At 39.5% G+C, this 26,047-nt stretch overlaps 1 protein-coding gene across 8 annotated transcripts in view; it reads left to right on the plus strand.

The window, feature by feature from the left end:
- NEO1 (neogenin 1) overlaps positions 1–26,047 on the plus strand; it is a 242,602-nt gene that overhangs the window by 175,904 nt on the left and 40,651 nt on the right. For 5 of the 8 annotated variants that reach the window (XM_040493210.1, XM_040493204.1, XM_040493205.1 and 2 more), the window contains exons 8-13: positions 5,175–5,394; positions 12,220–12,374; positions 14,837–14,985; positions 15,358–15,496; positions 21,381–21,430; positions 22,353–22,500. In XM_040493210.1, coding sequence (XP_040349144.1) covers positions 5,175–5,394; positions 12,220–12,374; positions 14,837–14,985; positions 15,358–15,496; positions 21,381–21,430; positions 22,353–22,500 — 861 coding nt within the window. The remainder of the gene's footprint in view (positions 1–5,174; positions 5,395–12,219; positions 12,375–14,836; positions 14,986–15,357; positions 15,497–21,380; positions 21,431–22,352; positions 22,501–26,047) is intronic. The other 3 variants (XM_040493211.1, XM_040493207.1, XM_040493209.1) reach the window with 1 other exon arrangement.

Genomic DNA, 26,047 nt, shown 5'->3' on the forward strand with positions numbered 1-26,047 from the left:
TAAAATAAAATAAAATAAAATAAAATAAAATAAAATAAAATAAAATAAAATAAAGAAGTTGTAAATCCCTCAAGCTCCGGGTTCTTCTCCTGTTACAACCTGCTGCAGGTGTAGGCATCCATCCTGGGCCTTTAAAACATTGCCTTTGTGGCACTTGAGGGGCATGGAGAACTGATGAAAACAAACAAGAAGCTCTGACCATTGCCATTGCCCTGAGTAATGAAGTTCTTTGTCTCTGATGTGAGGCTTGTGTTTTTGCCTGTGCCCATGAAACAGTAATAGGCTGTCTTGTTAGCTTAAAAGTAAGGTAAATCTCTGACACTGTATAGTTCCTGACAGTTTCCTTTAGTTCTTTGAACATATTTTTTTTTAATTTTTTTTTCAACGTTTTTATTTATTTTTGGGACAGAGAGAGACAGAGCCTGAACGGGGGAGGGGCAGAGAGAGAGGGAGACACAGAATCAGAAACAGGCTCCAGGCTCTGAGCCATCAGCCCAGAGCCTGACACGGGGCTCGAACTCACGGACCGCAAGATCGTGACCTGGCTGAAGCCGGACGCTTAACCGACTGCGCCACCCAGGCGCCCCATCTTTGAACATATTTTTAACACCTCCTCTGAAGTCTTTGTTAAATCTAATATCTAAGGACCCTGAGACCTTTTTATTGACTGCATTTTTTTACATTAGCCTCTGAGTGTAAGTCACACTTTGTTTCTTTGCAGGTCTCTTCATTTTTTGCTGAATATTGGATATTCTGGATAGCATATTGTAGCAACTGTGGGTTCTGAGTCCTCTTCCTCCCCCCACTCCCGTTTCCCAAGCTGTTCTTGTTTCCTTAGTGTAGTTAGCTTGCCTGGACTAAATCTGTGACATCCATCTTCCCCACAATGTGTGACCGCTGATGTTTCTGCTCAGCTTTTGTTCTTTATTGTTTTGTTTTTATTTTTAAGCCTGGATTTCTAGGGTAACCCTTGTGTCTGTATGGATTAGCATTTATCCAAATATCAGTCAGAAGTTGTGCTCAAATATCTCAAGCCAGTAAGCCTTCCACTCTTAGCTGATGGATCTGGGTGTGGTTTGGGCAATGCATTCAAAGTTCAGGTCATTTTTTAGCCGGCCTCAGCTTTTGCTTTCTGCGGGGCTCTCTCACTTGTGCTCTGAATACACACATAGGTTCCGCTGGCTGGGGATATGTAGGTCATCTGGACCTCTTCTTGGCTCTGCTGCATATACGCATGGCTTTCAGTCTTCCTGGATTATATGGAGAACTTCTCAAGCCTTCTTACTATTTTTTTTTTTTTTAATTTTTTTTTCAACGTTTTTATTTATTTTTGGGACAGAGAGAGACAGAGCATGAACGGGGGAGGGGCAGAGAGAGAGGGAGACACAGAATCGGAAACAGGCTCCAGGCTCCGAGCCATCAGCTCAGAGCCTGACGCGGGGCTCGAACTCACGGAGCGCGAGATCGTGACCTGGCTGAAGTCGGACGCTTAACCGACTGCGCCACCCAGGCGCCCCAAGCCTTCTTACTATTTTTTACCTCACCAAACTCCCTGTTAAATCCAGCCTATCATCTGCTGTTTGCCCCCAAATCACAGTCTCAGGCTAGCAGAGACACTGGCCCTTCCTTTTCACTTGCCACCAACATTGCCACTTTAGCTGGCAGTGCTCCACATCGAGTGTGCCCCTCTGATGGCAGCAGCAGGGCCACTAGCTTCTGGGGCCTGCCGTACCCTGGTTGAACAACTACTCCCACAGAGCTGGGGAGCTTGGAACAGACCCAGGCCAGAATGGCACACACAGACTCACTGATTTTACCTGAACTGTGGTAATTTTTATGAGTAAATCCTTCTTGGTTTGTTGTATGCCTTTGGCCAGTTTCCAGTTTTTGACAATTTTGTCCAGCTTTATAGCTGCTTTTGGGGAAGAGCATTTGTTGACATCCTCAAACCATCATGCTAGAAGTCTAAAGTCCCAATCTGTATCGTTCTGCCATTGATCCTGGTGTATCTTAACTGCCTATTTGATTCTCTGAGATCACGTAAGACCCTTTCCCTTACCTGCCCAGCTAGATCATGGAACGGCAGCAAAAGAACCAACTTGGGGAAAGTGGGTATAAAACACTAGGACCACAGTGGACATGGATTTTTCCCGTAGTTAACTAGGAATCATTTACAATGATCTGCCATTATTTACACTTTGATTCTGTGTATAACTGGTAAAATACATTTGCAAAGCAAATGTTTACATAGCATCATTATATTTGTATATACTTTGTAGCAGCTACAAAGATTAAAATATTTGTGTGTGTGATGAGCTTCTAGAAACACTGGTCCCCATTGCACTAACATTCTCCCTGATTTTTTCCCACTTATTCAATAAATACACATTTATTATCTAAGGTATACACATGCACAACGAGTGATGCCAAGAGGAAACAGATATGGATTTCATCCTCAAGGAGCTTACAGATGAGCGTGATTCATCATGAACATGAAAAATATAAGTGGGAAATGCTGGATGCCATTCAAAACGTTCAGATGTGTGCCCTAGAGTTCCATGGGCTAATTGAAATGTCCGTGTCTGACCAGTTCTTAATTATCACCCATCACTTGTAGCACCTGATCTTCCTGCTTACATTCTCCTCCTGGTTGCCTTTATATTTAGATTTTTCTGTCAGTGAAAACATGCACCTAGTGCTTCCACATACACTTTTCTTATGGATGATATTCGTGTGGTTCATACCAGCCTGGGACATGAGTGGGGAGCGTTTCCAGTTACAGACAAGGAAACTGAGATCAGAGAAACTGTGTGACTTGCCCAACTTCACGTTATTAGGACGTGACAGAGTCAAGTTTTGAATAGAAGGTCTTTGTACTTGAAATCCTGGGCTTTTTCCAGTATGCTGTACTGCCTCTCACAGTACAGATTTCCTCTCCTCTCCAGCCAGCAGATAGTTGGGAAAAACTTAGCTTAGTGGGTCAGGTCAGACTTGGAAGCAGTTTTTACTTAAGTGTATTTCTGGATAGACACAGAAATGAAGCAACAAAGCAAGACTATTCAGGCTACTCTTCAAATCATTTCCCTCTAAGGGTTTTTAGTGACTTAATTTTACATAGTCAGAGATTCAACATCTCCAGTTGCTTCTTACACATTTCTCTGGCACATGTGGGATCATTACTTTGGACACAGCATGTTCATCATTTGTCATCTCTCCCTCAGTCTCTAGTCTCTTTTAATGTTGTCATTCTCTGTGAATGACACCCCCAACCACCCATTCTCCCAAGCCTGGTTTCTCCAGGAACCTGGAGTCCTTGACTCCTTTCTTATCTTCACCCCAACATCTAATCCTGTCATTCCCATCCTACCTCACAGAGTTGTTGTGTGAATAAACTGGCACAGCATGTGAAAAAGAACTCTGAAAGCTGTGAAGGAGAGGTATTTCTTTTCTCTGAGGAAGCGCATCTATTCAAGCATCAGGGATAAGAATGAGGCCTTAGAGGCCATTCAGACATAATGGCCTTACAATATTGACACTTGTGTCAGTGAAATGTGGACTTGTATCTTCTGTGACTGTGGCTGTGACTTCATGGTCTTACATGCTGACAGCACTCTGTTCTCTCCAAAGTACTTTCTCAGAAGGAGAGGAAAAGAGAGAGTAAGTGACATGCACAAGATGATAAAAATTAGTAAGAGGTCCAGCAGGAGTAGAGCTCCTATTGGCTAAATGCAGAGGCCTCTTAAACTAGAAATCAAAGTTGATTTTTTTACACTCCATCACTTACCATCTGTGACTTAGGATGAGTGGTTTAGCCCTCTTAACTGTCAGCCTCTACATAGAAGACAGAAATAAAATTTTTCACAGAGTTGTTATAAGGATTCAGTGAGTACATGAGCCAGAGTGCCATGTAGAAATGATAGCTGTTGGATGACTTTCACCCTGCCCCACCTGAAGAGCGACGTTAGGTTGGTCTTCCTCTGTACTTTCCCTTAGAGAACTCATTCTACCTGGTGTATTTATTTGACTGCTTCACTTTAGATTCTCTGCAGTTCACAGATCTTTCCTGGAGATTGTTGACTTAACATTTCATTGAAAACCAGCTTCAGGAGTTTTCGTGTTTTCCTCTCTGCCCTTTTTCTCCTAATTTTCCCATTAAGGTTTTGACAGAATTCTGATGAACTCCTTTAGTTGAAAATTGTGAAATTATCCTTATACTTTCTGGCCCCAAGATGAAGGAGATTTTAAGTTCACTATTAGGAAAATCAGAAGTGTCCAGCAACAGAATGGACTGCCTCAGCGAGTAATAAAGTTACCCATGACTACAAATATATGAGGCTCTTGACAAGCAGAGCTTTGACTTGCCTTCACTTCATCTGTCCCACCCAGTTCCTGAGTTCTGCAAGCCACAGAAATATATATTGCAGAGAGGGCTGTAACAAACAGATGAGCTACCTAAGTGTTGTATTTTTATGGTTTTGGAATTTTTGATTCATGTTTTTATACTATTGTAGTTAAGTGAATTGATGAAGATAGCAGATGAACTATTTGTGAAGTGAGGAAAGTTGTCGAACTTCCCTGGGGATTGCCAAATTACAGAGAGCAGAGTTTAATGTTAGTCTGAAGTTAAAGAGGTGGCTCTTGAGTCTCCTGCAGAGCCGAAGACCCACAGCTGTGCCTTAAGGCTGACGGTAGCCTGGGCGTATGCTGAGAGTACCTACACTCCTCCATACTGCACATGTTATTCCATATTTGATAAAGTAGCTAAAAATACTGAGGTTTTATCAGTAGATGAGACTTTTATGTGAAAGGTTTGACAGGTGATGCATGCTGCTTTCAGGATTAAAAAAAAATTACTTGGTCACTGCTGTGTCCTTCTGTGAGATGTTTTATTCTCAGCTGTCACCTTCCCTGTCCCTTACCCACAACCATTATAGTGACCAAAAAGTCTGCTTGCTCTACAGTGATGTGTCTTGAATAGTGCCCATTAGTTTTCAGTAGTTACCCCTGGCCTGCATGTTAGCCTTCAGTTTAATGGCCTTTTTTATGTTCATTCATTTTATTTTATTTCCCATCGTGGTTTTGTTTATTTCTTTTTTGTTTTTTGTTTTTCTGTTCTCTTTTTTAAAACCGTCGTGGTTTGCCCTTCATATTCCCCAATGTTTGCACATGACAAGATGTTGCCATCCCAACATTACCTCCCACTTCACTGACCAGTGCCACTACTGACCATCTAGCACCAGCCACAACGGGACCACTGCCTTCAGCTCCTCGGGATGTCGTGGCCTCGCTGGTCTCTACCCGCTTCATCAAATTGACATGGCGGACACCTGCATCAGATCCTCATGGGGACAACCTTACCTATTCTGTCTTCTACACCAAGGAAGGGATTGTTAGGTAAGTGTCTGTATGTCTGGAGCCAGTGGTTGCATCTTGGTCTACCCCAGGCCAGTCATGCTCACCCTGGCTCTTTGTTGTGCAGAATCTGTACCAATTTTCAGTCCAGAAAATATGACCACCAAGATGCATATTTCCCAATTTTAGGTCATTAAAACTTATCCCAAACAGAGTCAAGTCCTGGTATTCTTTCCTGCCTCCCTGGAATGACTTGGGGAGAAGGTAGATAGAGCTTTTTAGGTAGAAGTATTAAAATGTAATGAGGGCTGTTCTTTTTTCATAAGATTCAGTCAGCACAGCCTATAGGATGTGGCTTACTTAGAACATTCAGATTCTAGAAATTAAGGTAGACTTAATTTATGGAAGTAATCATAAATGAGTATTTGCCTGCACCCTTATGTGGATGTGGACTGCCCAGCTCTAGGGGGTCTCCTTGATGATACAAGAGTAATTAGTAGCTAATTTTCCTAAAAAACAGCACTTCCATTAAATTTCTCTCCATCTCCACCTCTTTTAGGAGCTCATGTTGCTTCTCCATTGCTTATGGGAGATTTTCCAGAATCCCCAGGCCACTTTATCCAGAGTCCAGCTTTATTTTATCTGTCCAGCCTTACTTGCCTCACCTCACAGTTTAATTCACTTTCTAATGAAACCAGTCCAATTCCTATCACTACACTGCCTTTCTTCAAGTGCGTTCTCTTCTGTCACTTCCCCCTTTCCCAACTGAAGCTGAAGTTAGTGAATCCTTTGTGGCCCAGATTAAGCCCCATGAAGTCCTCATGCATTTTTCTCCACTTTTTCGCATAGTCTTTCTCTTATATGCATTTCTGCCACTAATATTGCACTTAATTATGACAACATAGGATCTTATACTGCCATAAATTGTTACTCTTCTATTTTATGTATATTTGTGTTGTTTTCCCAACCAAATTATAAAAACTTTCGGAAGAACCAAGCCGCATGCTGTGTATTCTTAGCCTTGTCAAGTAGATTTCTTTATTCATATCAAAATAAGAAAGCTGAAATCACTGTTTGGGCTAGGGCCCTCACAGATGAAATAAAGCTTGTGTTTCTACCAGGGTGCTTACATCTGGTACATATTGTATTTAATAACTAGGGACTGTCAAGTTCCACAAATACAGGAACCTAAATCATAATCCCTTGATTTAATACTTTTGAGAAGTCCGAGTGACCTAATTTGAGCCAGTTGGAGATAGATAGAGCTTTGAGATAGATGGAGCTTCTGCTAGAATGATGTTTATCTGAACACTGTACCAGATGTTTTGGGCATTGCAAAGATAAAGAAACATGGTTCTAGACACAAAAAGGCAAGACATTACTACCGAATGGCTTGTGTTAGAATGCCTCCAATGGTCTTTCACATCTCCTTGCTAATTTCATATTTCACAAAAGAAAAAACCATTTAGTAATTCCTCAGAATAACAAACTTCTTTCCATTATAGGTCCTTTGTCTCTGCTGTTCCTTCTACCAGAAATGCATTTCCCTCACAAACAGCTGTTTCTGGCTTCTTACCAGTCATCTTCAGATGACACCTTCGTAGGCCTTCTGTGAATACTCACCCGGCTTAGCCCCCCTCCAACCCTATCACACAGTGATGTTCTGGGGCCAGCTTGTTTCCAAGCCTGTTGTTAAATTTTCAGGAAATTTTGTAAACCCATGACAACTTGGTAGCTCAAAATGGGGTGTGGCATGAGTATTTACTGAGACAAGTGCTACAAACCAGAGCTGGTTATTAAACGTTGACCACAACACCACTGCTGTCACATCATCCTGTTTTGTCTTTCTGCTTTTGTTTCCAGAACACGGAACACTCTGAAATTTTCTCTCTTTATTAACCAATTTCTGGTGTCTGTCATATCAGTAGAATATCACCAGCACCTGGAACAGGGCCTGGCATATAATAGCAGTAAATAAATACTTGTCCAGGGAATAAATTCATTTCAGTCAATGGAGAGGTAACAGCTTATTCAAGAAGTCATGTTGAGATAATTGACTCCATTTGGTGGAAAGAATGGAAGTTCTACAGCTCTGTCTTATATCATGTATGACAATAAGTTATAGATAGATGAAGAGATTTTAAAGCTTATAAATGTATTAGAAGAAAATACAACTGCTTTATCATTTGAGTGTGAAAGGCCTTTTAAAGGAAGACAGGAAATCCAGAAGCCACAACAGGAGAGATATACAAAGCTTATTATACAACAATGTAAAATTCCATGTGATAAAACATCATAAACAAAGTCAAACCATGAAGTGATAAGCTGGGGAAAAATTGGTAACAGTTATAAGAAAATAATATTGCCATCCAGTCTATATAAAGAGCTCCTATAAGTCATAACTAAAAGATACTCCAAGAGGCAAATGGTACAAGTGGATGATTAACAGAAGTTAATGGAAAGAAAGCCTGTTAAAGTTTTGCCATCACTTGTGGTCTTGGAGATACAATGTAATAATACAAAAAGTGAAACCATTTTTCACTTACAAAGTTGGCAAAGATTTAAATTGATAATATCTAGTGTTAAGCAAGTTAAATGCTGGGAAGAAATCCACTCTAGGCTTTTGGTGGCAATATAAGAGTAGCCTTTGGAGAAAGTGGTTTGGCAGAATTATTTTTTTTAATCTCTTTAATGCATATACCTGTCAGCCCAACAGTTACACTTCTGGGTGTTCTATAGATAACTGGTATGCATAGGGTACTCATAAAAATGTTTATTGTAGCATCGTTTGTAAGAATGAAAAGAGGAATGAAAGTAAATGCCCATTCGTGGAGAAATGAGCACATAATTAATATATGTATATCCACATGAAATGTGATATAGGAATTTTTAAATGATGTGTCTATATATTTTGATGTGTATGTAAATGCTTAGAACAGTGATTCTCAAACAGGCAGTTTGCCCATCCCTTGGGAGACATTCGGCAATGTCTGATGACATTTTTGGTTATTACAACTGAGATGAGGGAGGATGCTTACTGATGTCCAATGAGTAGAAGCCACAGATGCTGATAAACGTCCTGCAATGTGCAGGACAGTCCCTTACAACAAAGAATTATCCTGCCCAGCAGCTCGCTAGTGCCAAGATTGAGAAAAGCTGACATGGAGAGATCTGGTAAGATACAGGTCAGTCCATGCCACAGTTAGATGTCAGGGAAGGACATGCTTTGAGGAGAGAGAAAAACTGGGACTTCCAGATTTTTTTTTAACTATATATACTTCTGTTTTTAATGAGAATCTGTCACTTCAATTTAAAATTAAATTGTCAGGCAGGAAGACAAGGCAAGTATATATAAAGGAAGAAGAGATGCAAGGAGGATCCAACTTAATGTGTCTGTCTGGTGTTTGAAGGATGGGTTAAGTGGCCCAGAGTTTTGGTAGGAATTAGTAAGAGATTATAATAAAGTGGAAGTTTGGAGCCAGATGTCATAATGCCAGTAAGAATTTGGACACAGTCAGCTAAGAAGGGACCATTTTAGACTCCTGAGCAAGTGTGCACTGTGATTTTATTAGCTTTTCTTAGTAGTTTATGAGCACTGCATAGAAGAGGAGAAGAAATAGTCAGCGAGACAAATCAGGTAGTTAACCTAGTTGTGCGGTAGGTATGGCCTGGACGAAAGGGAGAGCCGTGACTTGGAGTGGACAGAATAAATATGGGGAATATTTCAAAGGAAGGTTCTTAGAGACTAATTTTTTTGTCACTTCATTTGTGAATGAAGCGTTTGATTTCTGAATATAAGCAATGAAGGAGTAGAAAGAACACTAAGTCAGAAGACTAGATCTTGCTCACTTGTTTTATAAATAGAATTTATTTGACCTTTATAAGCTTAACTTTTCCCATCTGAAAAACGAGGGTCGTAACTTTTCTTCATAGACTTATAATCAGAATGCAGTGTGAGGATGTATGCCACTACCCGAATTTACAAAGCCTTCCACTTCCTGCATTTGAAAAATCAACCACCAGGTGGCAGTATGTGTCTTGGTCATATATTGGTCATGTGTATTGGGTGCCAGAGTTTCTTGAGATTTCAAAGGGTCCTTCCTCTGCGTTTTCATCTAGGAAATGTTCACCTTTTTTTTTCCCCCAATGCCTTTAGTGTAATAGAAGTGCATTTCTGATACTAGGGACTAAATGGAAAAAAAAACCAGAGTGAGTTATTCCAAAATTAATAGCATTTCAGAGATGGACGAAACCTTAGCTATAAGTTGAGCCCAGGAGTTGGCAAGGCAGGAAGACAAGGCAAGTATATTGGACCTTGGACCAAATCAGCCTTGTTATTTTTATGACCCAGGAGCTAAGAATATTTTTACATTTTCAAATGGCTACATTTTAATAGGTTATATAAGTAACTACATAATATTTTCCATTTTGTCTGTAAATATTTGCTTTCTGGCTCAGAAGGAATTAATGATTGGCCTACAGTCCCCCAGAAAGCTAGTAGCTTGCCAAAAGTAGAATTGAAGCTCTTATCGCCTAGCCCAGCACTGTCTTAATATAAAAAATACCTTTGTCTTTCTCTCTTGATTCTTTGCTAACACATTCTAACCTAAGTTCCATTGTAACGTCACACATTTATGAGAATTGTATTTTGTAACTCACCCTGGATCTTGTCCTCAAGTCAAAAGTTTTTTCTAGACAGACACATGGTTCTGGGACCTCAAACCAATCTAGTGTTACAAGCTTTTGCAGGTACGTGCTGGGTATTTATTTCATCTGAAGGAATCATACCTATTACTGATTTTTTAAATTGTAATGCTTCTATAGAAATTTATTCCAGATTTTTTAGTTCTCTTCACTCATTTATCTTGTTTTTTTCCCTTTCACATAGGAATGAACAAAAAATATACACGTTATTATTACTATACAAAGGTTTACATACAGAAGGTAAATTTCCGTTCGTGCATCTGCACACGTTTGTGAGTGCTGCAGTATGAGCATTCTGCTCAGTTCTTATGTAATATGTGAATGTGAATGAGACACTCACTTCAACTTAAAGTAAAATGGTGCCTCCCCCAACTGTCTTTCCCAAGATAGTCTCAGCTTTTTGTACAATTAACTTTTTGTTTGAACTTTTATGTACAGAGTGAGCAGAACAGACCACCTGTGCTCTCACAGGGAGCTTTTTTTTGGTGAAGTGTAAAATACCAGACAGCAATCATTTGTGATCAGACCAAAGGTCAGAAACTTCAAAGTGTAAGAAATCAGCTCATATCCTCCATTTAAATGTTGTGATTTGGAGGGTTAGCTGAAGAGAAAACTACCTGTATGTACCTCAGGTATCTTAGAGCAGTAACTGTTCCCATAGTGCTCTTCTCCAGTGGACCTACCTGCTCATATAGAGACAGACACTCTATAAGTATGATGTGGGTACTGTTTGTTTGTTTGTTTGTTTGTTTGTTTGTTTGTTTTAAATTAAAATGAGGTAGTTTTAAAAAGTATAGAAAGCTATTGAAAAACACAAATATCTGAAATGTAAATGTTCACATACAATCAGGCCAATTGACATATGGTCATGTAGAACTAAATTAATTTTAATCAGTGATTTCAGAGAAAATTACCAATATTTTAAAGTAAGAATTTTAATTCAATAGATTATATGGTTTCAAGTAATTTCTTCCACAGAGTAGTTTTGGGCCTTTTTTATTACTGTCAGGATAGATACAGAGCTCTCCTTACATGATTGGTGATCCATAAAGGCCAGCTATTTGTCTAATACAGTGAATGAATACTTCAATATTTGTTGAAAACGCTTGTGTCGTATGAATTAGTTTTTATTATAGTACATACAGTAGGCTGAGCATAATTATGGACCCAAGTGTGGACACACAGACCCTGAGGATAGAGAAAACAAATAACTGCTTTTATGTTTTCAGTTCATAGCACCAGACCACTGGATTCATTTGTCCTGTTTGTCATAAAATTTGTCAAATATTTCAAATCAGTTTGGAAATCATTCAAAAAGGGTATTTGTGGGTTTTTTTAATATTTTTTTTATTTAACGTTATTCATTTTTCAGAGATGGAGAGAGATAGAGTGTGAGCAGGGGAGGGGCAGAGAGAGAGAGGGAGACACAGAATCCAAAGCAGGCTCCAGGCTCTGAGCTGTCAGCACAGAGCCCGATGTGGGGCTCGAACCTATGGACCGTGAGATCGTGACCTGAGCTGGAGTCAGAGGTTAACCAACTGAACCACCCAGGCGCCCCAAGAGTATTTGTTTTAACAAATAAATTATAAAAATCAGTATCAGGATTGGCTTATTTTAAAAATTGGATTACTTAGGATTCATTTAAATGTTTAATGTTCCCAACTTTAAAAGTGTTAATCTCTAGTTTTCTTTTTATTGGGTCTTTTATCCAAAATATACACAGACTTCCTTGATATTTTCTTTGATAATTGGGTCATACCTGTAATCAGTTTCTGTTTGTCTCCCTGGAAATCACTCTTTAAAAACTTAATGATTCCTAAAACCTGCAAAATTGATGACCAGCTGTCCCATTTGAAATGGCAGTGAGAAGATCCTTGTCTGTGCCTTCTCTGAAAGGAAGTTGTGGTTATGACCTGCAAAGTCAGTCATGTTTAAGCAAAATGTCAGTAAGTTATCAGGCATGTGTGACATTGTTCTTTGCCAGTGTCTGTATTCTGTGCCCTGTTCCACCCCAAAGGTTTGCTTTTTTGAGAGTTCATTTAACTTCAATTAAGATTTTGATGTGGTATTATATCTATAGGACTTGCAGTGAAAATGAAACCGCACATTCTAGAAGTATTCCTAATCAATGCTGTTTCTTTCCAAACCCCTCTTTGTCTAAAGGGAACGTGTTGAGAATACCAGTCGCCCAGGAGAAATGCAGGTGACCATTCAAAACCTAATGCCAGCCACTGTGTACATCTTTAGAGTTATGGCTCAAAATAAACATGGCTCCGGAGAAAGTTCAGCTCCACTCCGAGTAGAAACACAGCCTGAGGGTGAGTCTTCCACCTGTCTGTTGGCCATACCTGTAGGTAGACTTATAGCAAGGTCTGTCTTCTGTGTAGCCTTGCATACTATAGCAAGTGCAGAAAGTACCAGTTCCTTGCCATCAAGAACTTGTGAATTAGGGCAGATAAAATTAATTCCCATCAAACAGTAGTAGATGGTGTAAGGCAGTATGATTCTGCCGATACACCCTCCAATTTTATTGATCCTGTAAGACCTACCTCAGATGTCTTCTAGCGTCTTTCCTCTGATCCTTTCTACCTAATATTGTACCTCTATTATTCTAAGGAAAGTAGGCAGCACAATCTTTTGGTCAAGGAGTTTGATTAGAAGAAAGAGGTGAAATAAGAATGTAGGTGGAAGGGGAACCTGATTCTCTTGAGGGTATTTGAGGGATGGAAAGCTAGTATAACATGTTTTGGCAAAAGACAAGTTAGCAGAAAGAGACTTACACTTCATTTGGAGGTGTTCAGCCTGCGGCGGGCGAAGGTGTAAGTGTTGGAGTCAGTCCTCAGAAAATATTTCACATGTTTAGCTGAATAAACCATCTGAAAATGTTTTCCATTTATTATGCCACTGTGCAGGTTAAATGGAAGAATTTCTTAGTGCCTTTTAAGGATAATATTTGCTTATGTTTATCCAGTGAATATATTGAAAGTGATTTCAAGGGAATTGGGGGACTGTTTTGTTTTCCTTTTCCTTTGATAAGTTAGAGGAAACTTTTCCGTAGCAGGAGAAGTGTGACAAATCCCACCTGTCAGGCTGCACAAAAGGATGCTCTTAACATTAAATGAATAACATGATTTATGGCTAAATAAAGAAACAACTGTCAGAATAACCACATTTAGGTTTCTCTACTTTGGTAGCAAAACTGTCAAACTGTGGTGCTGTTATTTCAGAAATCCAATTTGTTTTACATTTTGCTAGTTTTTTCCCCTTCTCCTAAAATCTAATGGATTCTGTTGCAGAAACACTAGCACCAGAGAAATTGTTTTCAAATATAGAATGTCTACCAAAGTGTAGGTGTAGGCAACTTCCAGAATTTGTGTATAAATTGGAACTGGAACCTATAAGACAAAAAGAATATAGTAAAAAGGTATGGGAACTGTTGTAGGAGGTAGAGCTGGACAATCGGGACTAACCATCCCACAGAGGGTGTTGTAATAATCTCCTAACTGGTCTCCTTGAGTCCCGGTGTTAGAATCAGAAAGTGTGCAACTCCTGGCCCCACTGCTCACTAACTTTCCCATCATTTAAGAATGATTCTTAACCTCAACCTCATGTGTAAATAGGGATGACAGTAGTATCCCTCTCATGTGAGTTAGTACAAGGATTAAATAAGACATAATTGAAATTTATGTAAAGCGTAAAGCACTTTAAGCCGGACTGATTATAAGCATTCAGTAAATGGTAGCTATTTTTAAAATCATTATTCTTTTATCTAGTCTTATTCCCATACTGTTTTTCTTCCATGCATGTGTTCACATGTCCTTTCTAAATACAGATCTGATCATGTCATGTCATGTTCCTGCTCATAATTTTTCAGTAATTACCTAACACCTACAAGAGATAATTCAGACTCCACAGCAGCACATTAGAAGCTCTTTGGCTCGTGTCCTCCTTTGAAACATTCTCCCTCCCACATTTATTCAGTATTCAGCCTGAACCACATTACACTGTCTTCTCACATATCATCCCCATTGACTGGAATAATTTTCCCCTTGGTGTCTGAGAAAGCTGTTCCTTCTTGCTTCCCAGAAGTCTTCCCTAGTCCTTCCCTTGCCTCCCCACCCCCTCCCAAAGCAAAGTGTGTATTCTCTTTATGTTTTTGTTACAATCACGAAATCTGTTAGCATTTATCACATTATTTGTAACACTTATATGTCTGACTTCCGTCTAGACTGGGAATTCTTTGCGGGCAGGCACCCTGTCCATCATCATTTCCCCAGTTCCTGGTAAAAAAAGGCGCTCTCTCTCTTTTTTTTTTTTTCTTATTAAGTTTTTTACTTTAATCCCAGTATAACTAACATACTTATATTAGTTTCAGGTGTACAATACAGTGATTCAGCAGTTCTGTACATTACTCAGTACTCATCATGATAAGTGTGCTCTTAATCTCCAGAAGGCTCTCTTTTTGTGATGGCTGTTTTTGTGTGCTACAGTCCTACTGAAAAATTAGGACTTTATAAACCACAGGAAAAATTCTGCAATGTTTATTTTTTTCATTGAATACATTTGAGATACCTCACAGATCATTTTTGGTTATAATTTGAGTCATAAACAGGGCAATGCATTTAATTATATATTATCCTAAAGCCACTTCCATCAAAACGTTTTCTCAGTTTTTATTGTTTTTAAAAACATGGCCAAAATGACATTACTGCTGAGAATGGTTATTGAGGAGTATATTAAATTTCACTCCTATCTCACTGTCTCAAAATTTTCCTTCTAGTTCAGCTTCCTGGCCCAGCACCTAACATCCGAGCAAATGCAGCTTCACCTACGTCCATCACTGTCACCTGGGAAACACCTCTGTCTGGCAATGGGGAAATTCAGAATTACAAATTGTACTACATGGAAAAAGGGACTGATAAAGAACAGGTATAAGATGAAGCCATTTTTTCATCCATTGATTGGAATAGTGGAGTTGAAATATATTTCCGAAACTCAGTACTTGCTTGTCTAGAAATCTGAGAATAAAAAAGATGTATATAGGAAATGAAAAGTCAGCAGACTCTATTTCTTTGTACCAAGTTTTATTCTGTATTTTTTATCAGCAAGGGTCACTAAACAACAAGCAGTATTTCCCAGTAAATTGCCAGTGTTTGTGATTATTCCACTTCATTAAGTAGCATTCTGTAAAAGAGATAAAAATCTGCATTGTATCAAATATAGAATTTGTATAGCTCATTATTTCACAGCATGTCTTTTGGCTTGAGTTGTATCCATGGAAATTGTTTTATTTTATTCAAGGATGTTGACGTTTCAAGTCACTCCCATACTGTTAATGGGTTGAAAAAATACACAGAGTATAGTTTCCGAGTGGTGGCTTACAACAAACATGGTCCTGGAGTCTCCACACAAGATGTTGCTCTTCGAACGTTGTCAGATGGTGAGTCTTTCTTCCTTTGGAACACGTGCCGTGCTTGGGGGCCCTGGTGGCCTAGTAGCAAGGTCATGGGCTTTGATGACAAGAAGATTCAGTTCAAACCCAGTTCTCCCCTTTTCTGGACTTCAGTCACTTAACATGTCTAAGCATGCTTCCTTACGTGTAAAATGTAGATAATACCAACTTCATTGGTTTGCTGTAAAGATTTACTGAGAGAGTACAGAACATGTAGTGCCTGGTACTAAATAGTTTCTCGTGTTTTTATTTTTGTGTAAGTAAATGGTGTTGCTTGTTCGTAACACAGACCATTCCAGGACCGATGGAAGGCTGGCTTTCTTGACTTAGCAATCATATTTGTGTTCTGAATGGCTCTTTTTAATTCTGAGTATTTTGTGACAGTTTCATTTCTGTCTGCATTTTGAAGCTAACTTATATTCGTATAACCATGACCTGGAGCAGTATTTTTTCAAACTACAGCCTGCCAAGGGCATTGAGTAGGTTAAGACCAGCATTTTTAAAAAAATATTTTTATAATAGAACAGAAGATCATGGCATTTATTACAATTAATAAGTATATGATGTATTGTTTTCTGAAAGTCAGCAATATTTTTTAAGAATCTGGGCCAGTTTGTTTATTTATAGAATTTTCCTTAGTTTGGACGTGTCTAACAGGAAAATTCTACCAAAAAAAAAAAACTAAACTGGCCTGAATTATTTTTGTTTATTTATTTAATTAAAAAAAAATTTTTTTTAAGTTTATTTATTTTTGAGACAGAGAGAGACAGAACATGAGCAGAAAAGGGTAGAGAGAGAGAGGGAGACACAGAATCCTAGGCAGGCTCCAGGCTCTGAGCTGTCAACACAGAGCCCAATACAGGGCTCGAACTCACAAGCTGTGAGATCATGAGATCATGACCTGAGCTGAAATCGGATGCCCAAGCAACTGAGCCACCCAGGCACCCCTGGCCTGAATTCTTAAAAAATATGAGTCTCATGAAAGAAAAGGTGGGGGAGGACAATTAAAAAAAGTATACAGAGGGGCGCCTGGGTGGCGCAGTCGGTTAAGCGTCCGACTTCAGCCAGGTCACAATCTCGCGGTCTGTGAGTTCGAGCCCCGCGTCAGGCTCTGGGCTGATGGCTCAGAGCCTGGAGCCTGTTTCCGATTCTGTGTCTCCCTCTCTCTCTGCCCCTCCCCCGTTCATGCTCTGTCTCTCTCTCTGTCCCAAAAATAAATAAACGTTGAAAAAAAAAATTAAAAAAAAAAAAAAAGTATACAGATTATTCAGAGAAAAAAACGGGGAGTATCATGGGGCACCTGGGTGGCTCAGTCAGTTAAGTGTCTGACTTCAGCTCAGGTCTTCATCTCCCAGTTTGTGAGTTTGAGCCCCACGTCCGGCTCTGTGCTGATAGCTCAGAACCTGGAGCCTGCTTTGGATTCTGTGTCTCCCTCTCTTTCTCTGCTCCTCCCCCACTTTCTTTCTTTCTGTCTCTTTCTCTCTCTGTCTCTCTCTCTGTGTCTCTCCAAAAATAAATAGATGTTAAAAATGGGTGAGGGGGGTGCCTGGGTGGCTCAGTCAGTTAAGCGTACAACTTCGGCTCAGGTCATGATCTCGCGGTTTGTGAGTTCAAGCCCCTTGTAGGGCCCGTGCTGACAGCTCAGAGCCTGGAGCCTGCTTCGGATTCTGTGTCTTCCTCTCTCTCTGCCCCTCCCCTGCTCATGCTCTGTCTTTCTGTCTCTCAATAATAAATAAGTGTTAAAAAATTTTTTTTTAAATGGGGAATATCCTACTGTAATCTAGGTTAAAGAAGAATAAAGACATGAAATAAAAAACGTGTATTATCTTCAACTAGCTTCCAGATCTGGGAGTAAAATTAGCTATAAAGGGGGGTGTCTGGATGGCTCAGTTGGTTAAGCATCTGACTTTGGCTCAGGTCATGATCTCACGGTTTGTGAGTTCGAGCCCCACATTAGGCTTCTGTGCTGACATCTTAGAGCCTGGAGCCTGCTCACACTCTGTCTCTCTCAAAAATAAACATTAAAAAAATTAGCTATAAAGAATAATATTGGTACAATTAGTTAATGTTAGGTAGGCAATTTTAAATATTAGATATGTTACATAATTTTTTTAATTTATTTTTTTAATATTTAAAAAAATTTTAATTACAGTGTAGTTAACATACAGTGTTGTATTAGTTTTGGGTGTACAATATAGTGATTCAGTGATTCCATACACATTGCTCAACACTCATCATGATAAGTGTACCCTTAATCTCCTTCACCTATTTCACCTATTCCCACACTCAACTCCCCTCTGTAACCGAAGTTTGTTCTCTGTAGTTAAGAGTCTAGGTTTTTTGTTGTTATTGTTGTGGGGATTTTTTTTTTTTTTTGGTTTGTCTCTTGTTTTCTTCATTTGTTTGGTTTCTTAAATTCCACACATGAGTGAAATCCTATGGTATTTGTCTTTCTCTGACTGACAGACTTCACTTAGCATTATACTCTCTAGCTCCATCCATGTTGTTGCAAATGACAAGACTTTATTCTTTTTTATGGCTGAGTAATATTCCATTTTGTGGGTGGGTGGTTGTGTATACGTACTGCATTTTTATCCATTCATCTATATATGAACACTTGGTATGCTTCCATTGTTTTGCTATTGCAAATAATGCTGCAATAAACATAGGGGTACGTTTATCTTTTCGAATTAGTGTTTTTGTATTCTTTGGGTAAATATCCGGTAGTGAAGTTACTGGGTCATACGGTAATTCTATTTTGAACTTTTTGAGGAACCTCCATACTGTTTTCCAGAATGGCAGCACCAGTTTGCATTTCCATCAGCATCGCAAGAGGGTTCCTTTTCTCTACATCTTGCCTACGCTTGTTGTTGTGGTTTTGATTTCAGCCATTCTGACAGGTGTGAGGTGATATCTCATTGTGGTTTTGATTTGCATTTCCCTGATGATGAGTGATGTTGAGTATCTATTCATGTATCTGCTGGCCATCTATATGTCTTTTTTGGAGAAATGTCTTTTCATATCTCCTGCCCATTTCTTAATTGGGTTATTTGGTTTTTTGGTTTTGAGTTATATAAATTCCTTATGTATTTTGAATACTAATCCTTTATCAGATATGCCATTTGCAAATATCTTTTCCCATTCAGTAAATTGTTTTTTAGTTTTGTTGATTATTTCCTTTGCTGTGCAGAAGTTTTCATTTTGAAGTAGTCCAATAGTTTATTTTGCTTTTGTTTCCCTTGCCTCAGGAGACAACATTTTTCTAGAAAAATGTTGCTGTGCCTGATACTAGAGATTACTGCCTATGTTCTCTTCTAGGATTTTTACGGTTTCAGGTCTCACCTTTAGGTCTTTAAGCCATTTTGAGCTTTTTTGTGTGTATGGTGTAAGAAAATGGTCCACTTTCATTCTTTTGCATATAGCTGTCCAATTTTCCCAGCAACATTTGTTGAAAAGGCTGTCTTTTTCCCATTGAGTATTTTTGCCTCCTTTGTTGAAGATTAATTGACCATATAATTGTTGGTTTCGTTTTGGGATCTCTGTTCTGCAGATCTGTGTGTCTGTTTCTGTGCCAATATGATACTGTTTTGATTACTGCAGGTTTGTAGGTTAATTTGAAATCTGGGATTGGATACTTTGGTTTTTCAGGATTGCTTTGGCTATTCAGAGTCTTTTGTGTTCTACACCAATTTTAGGATTATTTATTCTAGTTTTGTGAAAAATGATGTCTGTATTTTGATAGGGATTGCATTAAATTTGTAGGTTGCTTTGGGTAGGGTAGACATTTTAACAATATTTATTGTTCAGTCCATGAACACAGAATATCTTTCCATTTGTTTGTGTTGTCTTCAATTTCTGTCATCCATGTTTTGTAGTTTTCAGAGTACAGGTCTTTCACCTCCTTGGTTAAGTTTATTCCTAGGTATTTCATTGTTTTTGGTACAGTTGTAGTTGGGATTGTTTTCTTAATTTATCTTTTTGCAACTTTATTACTAGCATATAGAAATGCAACTGATGTCTAGATAATATTTTTGGGTTAAGATGAAATGTTCTGAATGTGATTGTTTTATTATAGTTTTGTTGGAGAACATCCTTGTTCTTAGGAGGTACGTACTATATAGTATTTAGGAGTGAAGTATGATGATGACTGCAGCTGTTCCTCAGATGATTCAGAAACAGTACGTAGATATATAAATATGCAAGTATAAATATAATGAGAGAAATAAAGCAGATGTGCCAGAACATTAACAATTTGTGAATCCAAGAAAAGAATATGTAGAGATCAATATCTTATTCTTGCCGCTCTTTTCTGTGTGCTTGGCATTTTTTCAGGATAAAAAGTTGGGAAATATAAATACAAATTATAGTTTGGTTAGCCAACTACATAAGCCATTTGGTCAGGACTTTTGAGAAAAATTGAGAGAAAAAATGTTTAATGTAGGCTTTTAAACTTACACATGAACCAGTTTCAATGCACTCATTGGAACGCTGACTACAGTGCCTGTCATGGGAACTGAATGTGTCTGAGCATGGTGGTTAAGGGCAGCACTGTGGATTAAGACCATTCTTTCCCTACATTAGCGAAACAAGTAACTCGGTCAGGTTCACTGCCCTGAACCTCATCTATAGCTTTCTCATCTATACCATGGGAATGATTATAGAAACTACTTTGTAGGATTGTTGTAAGGATTAACTACCTGCCATGTAGGAGCAGGCAGCAAATCTTAGTCATGATGATGAAGAAGATGAAGACACCAGCAACAGCTATGTTGGCTGCCTCTGCAACTAAGTCAGGGGTTCTTAGCCAGGAGATGATTGGAACCATTCATAGACTTTTTTCAAAATGCACTGGAGTCCTACTCGAGGCCTTCTCTGTCTAAATCTCTGGGTTGAGGCCTGATGTACTGTGTTTAGCACAGGATACAACATTGAGCAAGAAATAGTGTCTGTCCTCCAGAAGCATATAGAGCAGTGGGCACTGAGTCATATATCTGGTCACCAAATGTCAGAGAAAGGGAGACAGAAGTTTCCATGGATGGATTAGGAGAAAATGAGCTAAAGTCAGCATTTTGTGAGTGAAGAGGAAATTAATCAGGTTTACTTAAATTCTTTTTGCCTGCTGTAGTTACTACAAAGGGATGCTGGAAGGTGTGTGGATCATAAAATTTGAGAATGCCCTGCCTTGTGTTCTCATACATGAGAAATTAAAGTTATGCAGCTATTTGTTTAACCAGCAGTCCCAAACTTGTCACATCAAAATGAGTGTTCCCTGCAATAGAATTTGTCTTGGGAAAACAGATGGCCCCTTTACTGAAGCTGTCATTGTATATCTCTCCTTACTCTACTTGGGAATTGGCTTCAAAACCAGTTTAGGAACCCCACAAGAATGCAGAGCTCAGTGATTTATGCACCTCATATTTGGGGCTCATAACAACATTACCCAGTACATTTACTCGCCATATTCGTTAGACTTGTTTCCAGAAAATTTGTAGCTCTTCCCCTAGGTAAAGATATGCTATCACCAAGAATATTCAGAATGATATGTTGAAGGTTCAGAATGTATATATGGGGTCTAAAAAAGTTTAGAGTCAATGTCATTTCCTTGAAATGACTCCCCAAAGGTACAACCTAACTTGGATATGGGGGCCTTTATATGAATGTGTCCCTTTTTTTTTAAGCCAGTCAAATATGGCCACACCTTATCCACATACTTCTATCAACATGAGGGCATTGGCAGCTAGGTTTAGATCTGCAAATTGTATAATAAGTGTTTGAGATGCACATTTGTATAAAGTCTGGCCAGGAATATCACATGATGGGTAAAAAAAAAAAAAAAAAATTTTTTTTTTTTTTTCTTTTTCTGCCTGTCCAGTTCCCAGTGCTGCTCCTCAGAATCTGTCCTTAGAAGTAAGAAATTCAAAGGTAAACTTTATGTTGCTATTCATTTTTACTAGCATACTATTAAGTCTCAGGAGGGCTTATAGACAGGGAGAGTCTGTGTCAAAAGACTTGTCATCAAGCAGAGAAATAAGGTGTCATAGATATTCCACCTACCAGTAAAACTGAATTTGGAAACCGACTCCAGGATTTTCTGTTTAACTTTACTGCCTTTCTCTCATGCCAAAATTACTATAGTCTTTCTGCAGATGTATTGCAGTTATGCAAATCATGACATTATAAATCTCAGCAGTTCAGAACATTGGTGATAAGGTAGAAAGAAGTAAGTTTATGATACCATAACCCCTCAGTTCCATGCGTTGAACTCAGTGCAAAGCCGAAGGTGGACATCTGTCAGAGCGTTGCATGTGCTCAGACTCCCTCATAGTCAAGTCCCTGTTCACTGAAGACCACGTGTGCCTCTCAAAGACCCACAGCCCCTTCTGGGCTCACTGACACCTGAGACACTCAGTCCTTTCAAAAAGTACCATAGGACCCCTTTTCCTTTCGTCAAAAACCACTATTAACAATTCCCTTCTTGAAGAGTTTTTGGCAGAAATTGCTCAACTTCAGCTGTTCCACGGTGGAGATAGAAGAGAGCACCTTACACCTAAACCATAGTTTACTTTCTAATCCATGTGCCTCTGACCTTATATTTTCCTTATGGAAACTTTTCTGAGACTTTTGCCTAATGTATAAGGGCCCAGAACATACTACCTGCAACTGTAATCTCCCCACTCGATCATTAAAGATTTTAAAATTGAAAAGTAATTTTGAGTGATCCTTAAACAAAACTCTGAGCACATGGCTGCCTTTAAAATGTCCGTGAATTCAGGATAACAATATACCAAACAGGACCAAGCTTTTGATAGATTTGGTCTTTTCCCAATATTCTTGTCTTCCCCAGAGTATTGTGATTCACTGGCAGCCACCTCCTCCAGCCACACAGAATGGTCAGATTACTGGCTACAAGATTCGCTACCGAAAGGCCTCCCGAAAGAGTGACGTCACTGAGACCTTGGTACCTGGGACACAGCTCTCTCAGCTGATTGAAGGTAAGCTGCCCCGCACGTGGGCAGAAGTTAGGAGACAGCGTCTTTCTCAGGAGTTGAATTATGTTAGTCTAATGACCACTCTGAGCTGGTGACTTAATGTGAAAACAGTGCAAGAGAATTAATTCAGTCTACTTCTGACCTGATAATCAAATTAATAGAAAATAGTATTAAGTGTTCTGTTATCTGAGCCTTGAGATTGTGTTTGAGTTTCATTTCTTCACTTGGAGTTTTCTGTAGTCTCCACATTTTCTTTTTTGAATATATAGATACAGATCTTCCTTGACTTACAGTGAGGTTATGTCCCAATAAACCCATCAAAATTTGAAAATATCCTAACTCAAAAATGCATTTAATACACCTAACCTAGCAAACCTCATAGCTTAGCCTAGCCTACCCTAAGCATGCCCGGAACACTTACATCAGCCTACAGTTGGGCCAAACCATCTGACACAAAAACCATTCTATAACAAATTGTTGGATATCTCATGTGCTTTATTGAATACTGTACTGAGAGTGAAAAACAGAATTTTGTAAGTGTATCAGTTGTTTACCTTCGTGATACAAGGTTGACTGGGTGCTGCCACTGACCCCACCCAGCATCACAAGAGAAGACTGTGCTTCATATCACCAGCCTGGGAAAAGATCACAATTTGGAATTCAAAGTACAGTTTCTACTGCATGTGTATCACTTTTATATCATTACAAAGTCAAAAAATAGTAAGTCGAACCAACCTAAGTCTTCATTTTTTTGTAATCTCAAAAGAAGGTAAAACAAAGCTGTCTAGGCCAAGAATCTGCTCAGTCTAGCTGTTAGCAGAGGTCTACATAACACGGACACCACTCATGTATATGTGGCCCGAAGCAACGTTTGTGAATAGCTATAGCAGTGTAGCAATCATTCTACTGCTTGCTGCATGATAAGTTTTAGAAAGTTCTGTCAGGGATAGCTCCTTTTGGGCAGTTTTCCCTTTTTGTGCAGCAGAGCAGGTGGCATAGTTGGTAAAAAATGGACCCTCTTGCATCTCTAATATGGATTCCCTCTACAGATGACAGAATGCCCTCCCCCCCCCCCCCCACTTCTTTCCTCAGGTAGGGGAGTAGAGTGGGCTCAGCAAGGACCAGTTGGCTTTGCAGGAGAAGCATGAGAAGAAACATGAAGTGCTTTTTGCTCTTTGGATATTGGTACTATGCTTACAAGGAACAGAGATAGATGCCCCTAAGAAGCCATTTTGGGGCTTCCCAGCAGAGCTGGTAGAAGAGAACTACAAGAATTGGAGATACTGTCACCATTATTTAAGCCCTGAGAATTAGTTTCATCTCCCTTGGGGAGCTCTCAATTTCCCTTACATTGCTTCCCTCCTGGGGAGAGAAGCGTGACATCAACCTCTTTGCTGTGCCCAAGGGGTCACGTTCTTGGCAGAACCAAGATCTGGGGTCAGGACGTGTAATGGTAGGAATCTCTAACAATTAATTGAGTCTCTGTAGTGGAAACTTTGCTCTGGTAATCCAGCACGCTTTTCTCCTTACTCCTCAGCTCACAGATGGGATTGACTTCTTTCAAAACAGGTGAATGTTTGTCTCTTAGGGTAGCTTTCAGTCTTTTAATTTATTCACGGGAACCCCACAGCTCTAAGCTTCAGCGTGTAAACACAGTTGAAGTAGTGTTGCTGAGACATCTCACAGAGGAGCATCTTCTATGTTCTTAAAAATCAGTTTCTGGGGCGCCTGGGTGGCTCAGTCAATTGAGCGTCCGACTTCAGCTCAGGTCATGATCCTGCAGTTCACAGGTTCAAGCCCCATGTCAGGCTCTGTGCTGACAACTCGGAGCCTGCAGCTTGCTTCAGCTTCTGTGTCTCTCCCTCTCTCTGTCCCTCCCCTTCTCATGCTCTGTCTCTGGCTCTCTCTCAAAAATAAACATTTAAAAAAATGAGAAAAAAAACGTTTCTGATTTTATACCAAATACAGATAACATTTCCCATCTGTAAGGCCTTTATTTTGAATATTTAGTAGTAGATACTTACTGTGTACCAGGTACTGTTCCTGTTACTAGTATAAAAACAGAGTGTAGTCCTGGGCCATGAGGAGACTATTCATTTTCTCAATGAAACATTTGACATTTAAGCCAAGTAATCACCTTCATGTTAAAAACAGCTTTTTCTTTCTTTTTTTTTTAATAATTTTTTTAACATTTATTTTTTACTGAGAGACAGACACAGAGCGTGAGCAGCGGAAGGGCAGAGGGAGAGGGAGACACAGAATCCAAAGCAGGCTCCAGGCTCTGAGCTGTCAGCACAGGGAACGATGCGGAGCTCGAACTCACAAACTGAGATCATGACCTGAGCCGAAGTCGGTCGCTTAAACAACCGAGCCACCCAGGTGCCCCCAAAACAGCTTTTTCTTTATCGAGAAAATCCTTGGATTTTAAAATCATATATGGATTCATTTGTTTAATGGACTATACTGAACCTTTGTTCATATGTGCTGGCACGAGGTACACAATGGGGGGCAAAAATGGACATCTTTGCTCTCCTGGCGCATTAACTTGAAGCTTGATAAGTATTAGCAATGTGGATTACCAGGATCCTATACCGAAACACAAATATGACTAAGTGGTAGCCAGAAGGAATTGTTGTTTCTTCGTTTTATGCCACTTACAACACTTAACACATTCTGCCGTGTCTTTGTAAACATTAAGTGTGGGCCTTAGTTTTAGTCTGCATTATGTAGGTTGCTTATGGGGAGAGGAACTCAGCCTCTTTACACTCATGTCTCCTGCTCACATGGGCGTGTGCACTGTCACTTGCTTACGTGCTCTCTTACATTCTGACTTTCACCTACGGGGAGGGAATGATAATCTGATTGGTTGAATTCTTTTAGGACCTCAGTTGAGCCATGTTTGCCAGTAGTCCATATCATTTGTCTATTAACAGTCATAAACACATGCACAACCCTCTCTGGCACTTTTGGGTTCAGTGTATGCAGGGAGGTGACAGGTTGAACTGACTTGGGCCCAGTCATTTGACTCCTCCTCCTGCCTTGCTTGTTGCTTCTCCTGTGGGCAACCAGCTTCAGGGTGGGCCTGCTGAGAACAGAACCTCCCACCCATCTCTCACGTGTGACAGGATTGTTTTGAGCCACGCTGCATCCTGGCCGCGTCCTCCCTCTCAGGTTCTCTCTTAAGAACTTCTGTACTATGTTGCTGGCCAAAGAACCTAATATTTTGATATGGGGAGGTAGGATCATTTCTCACAACCTTATGAGATCTAAGGCTATATTTAGTATTTAAGTGCTCAAAAGATGTATACATGTGAGCTGTACGCTGAAAAATCATTAAGATGGTAAATTTTATGTTATCTGTTTTAACAGAAGAAAAAAATGGATGTGTAAATAATATGAATAGCTGACCATATTACTGGCTGTTGCCCTATTTTGTAGGGTAGACTTTTACATGTGGGTTTTTGTTGCCTTCAGTACATAGGCAGGTTTATTACTGATAGTCATTATGAAAAATTGCATAATAGAAAGGGCTTATTCCTAAGTTTATGGG

This window comes from Herpailurus yagouaroundi, unplaced genomic scaffold (assembly GCF_014898765.1).
Source record: "Herpailurus yagouaroundi ecotype Mexico unplaced genomic scaffold, PumYag 184, whole genome shotgun sequence".
NCBI classification, from domain to species: domain Eukaryota; kingdom Metazoa; phylum Chordata; class Mammalia; order Carnivora; family Felidae; genus Herpailurus; species Herpailurus yagouaroundi.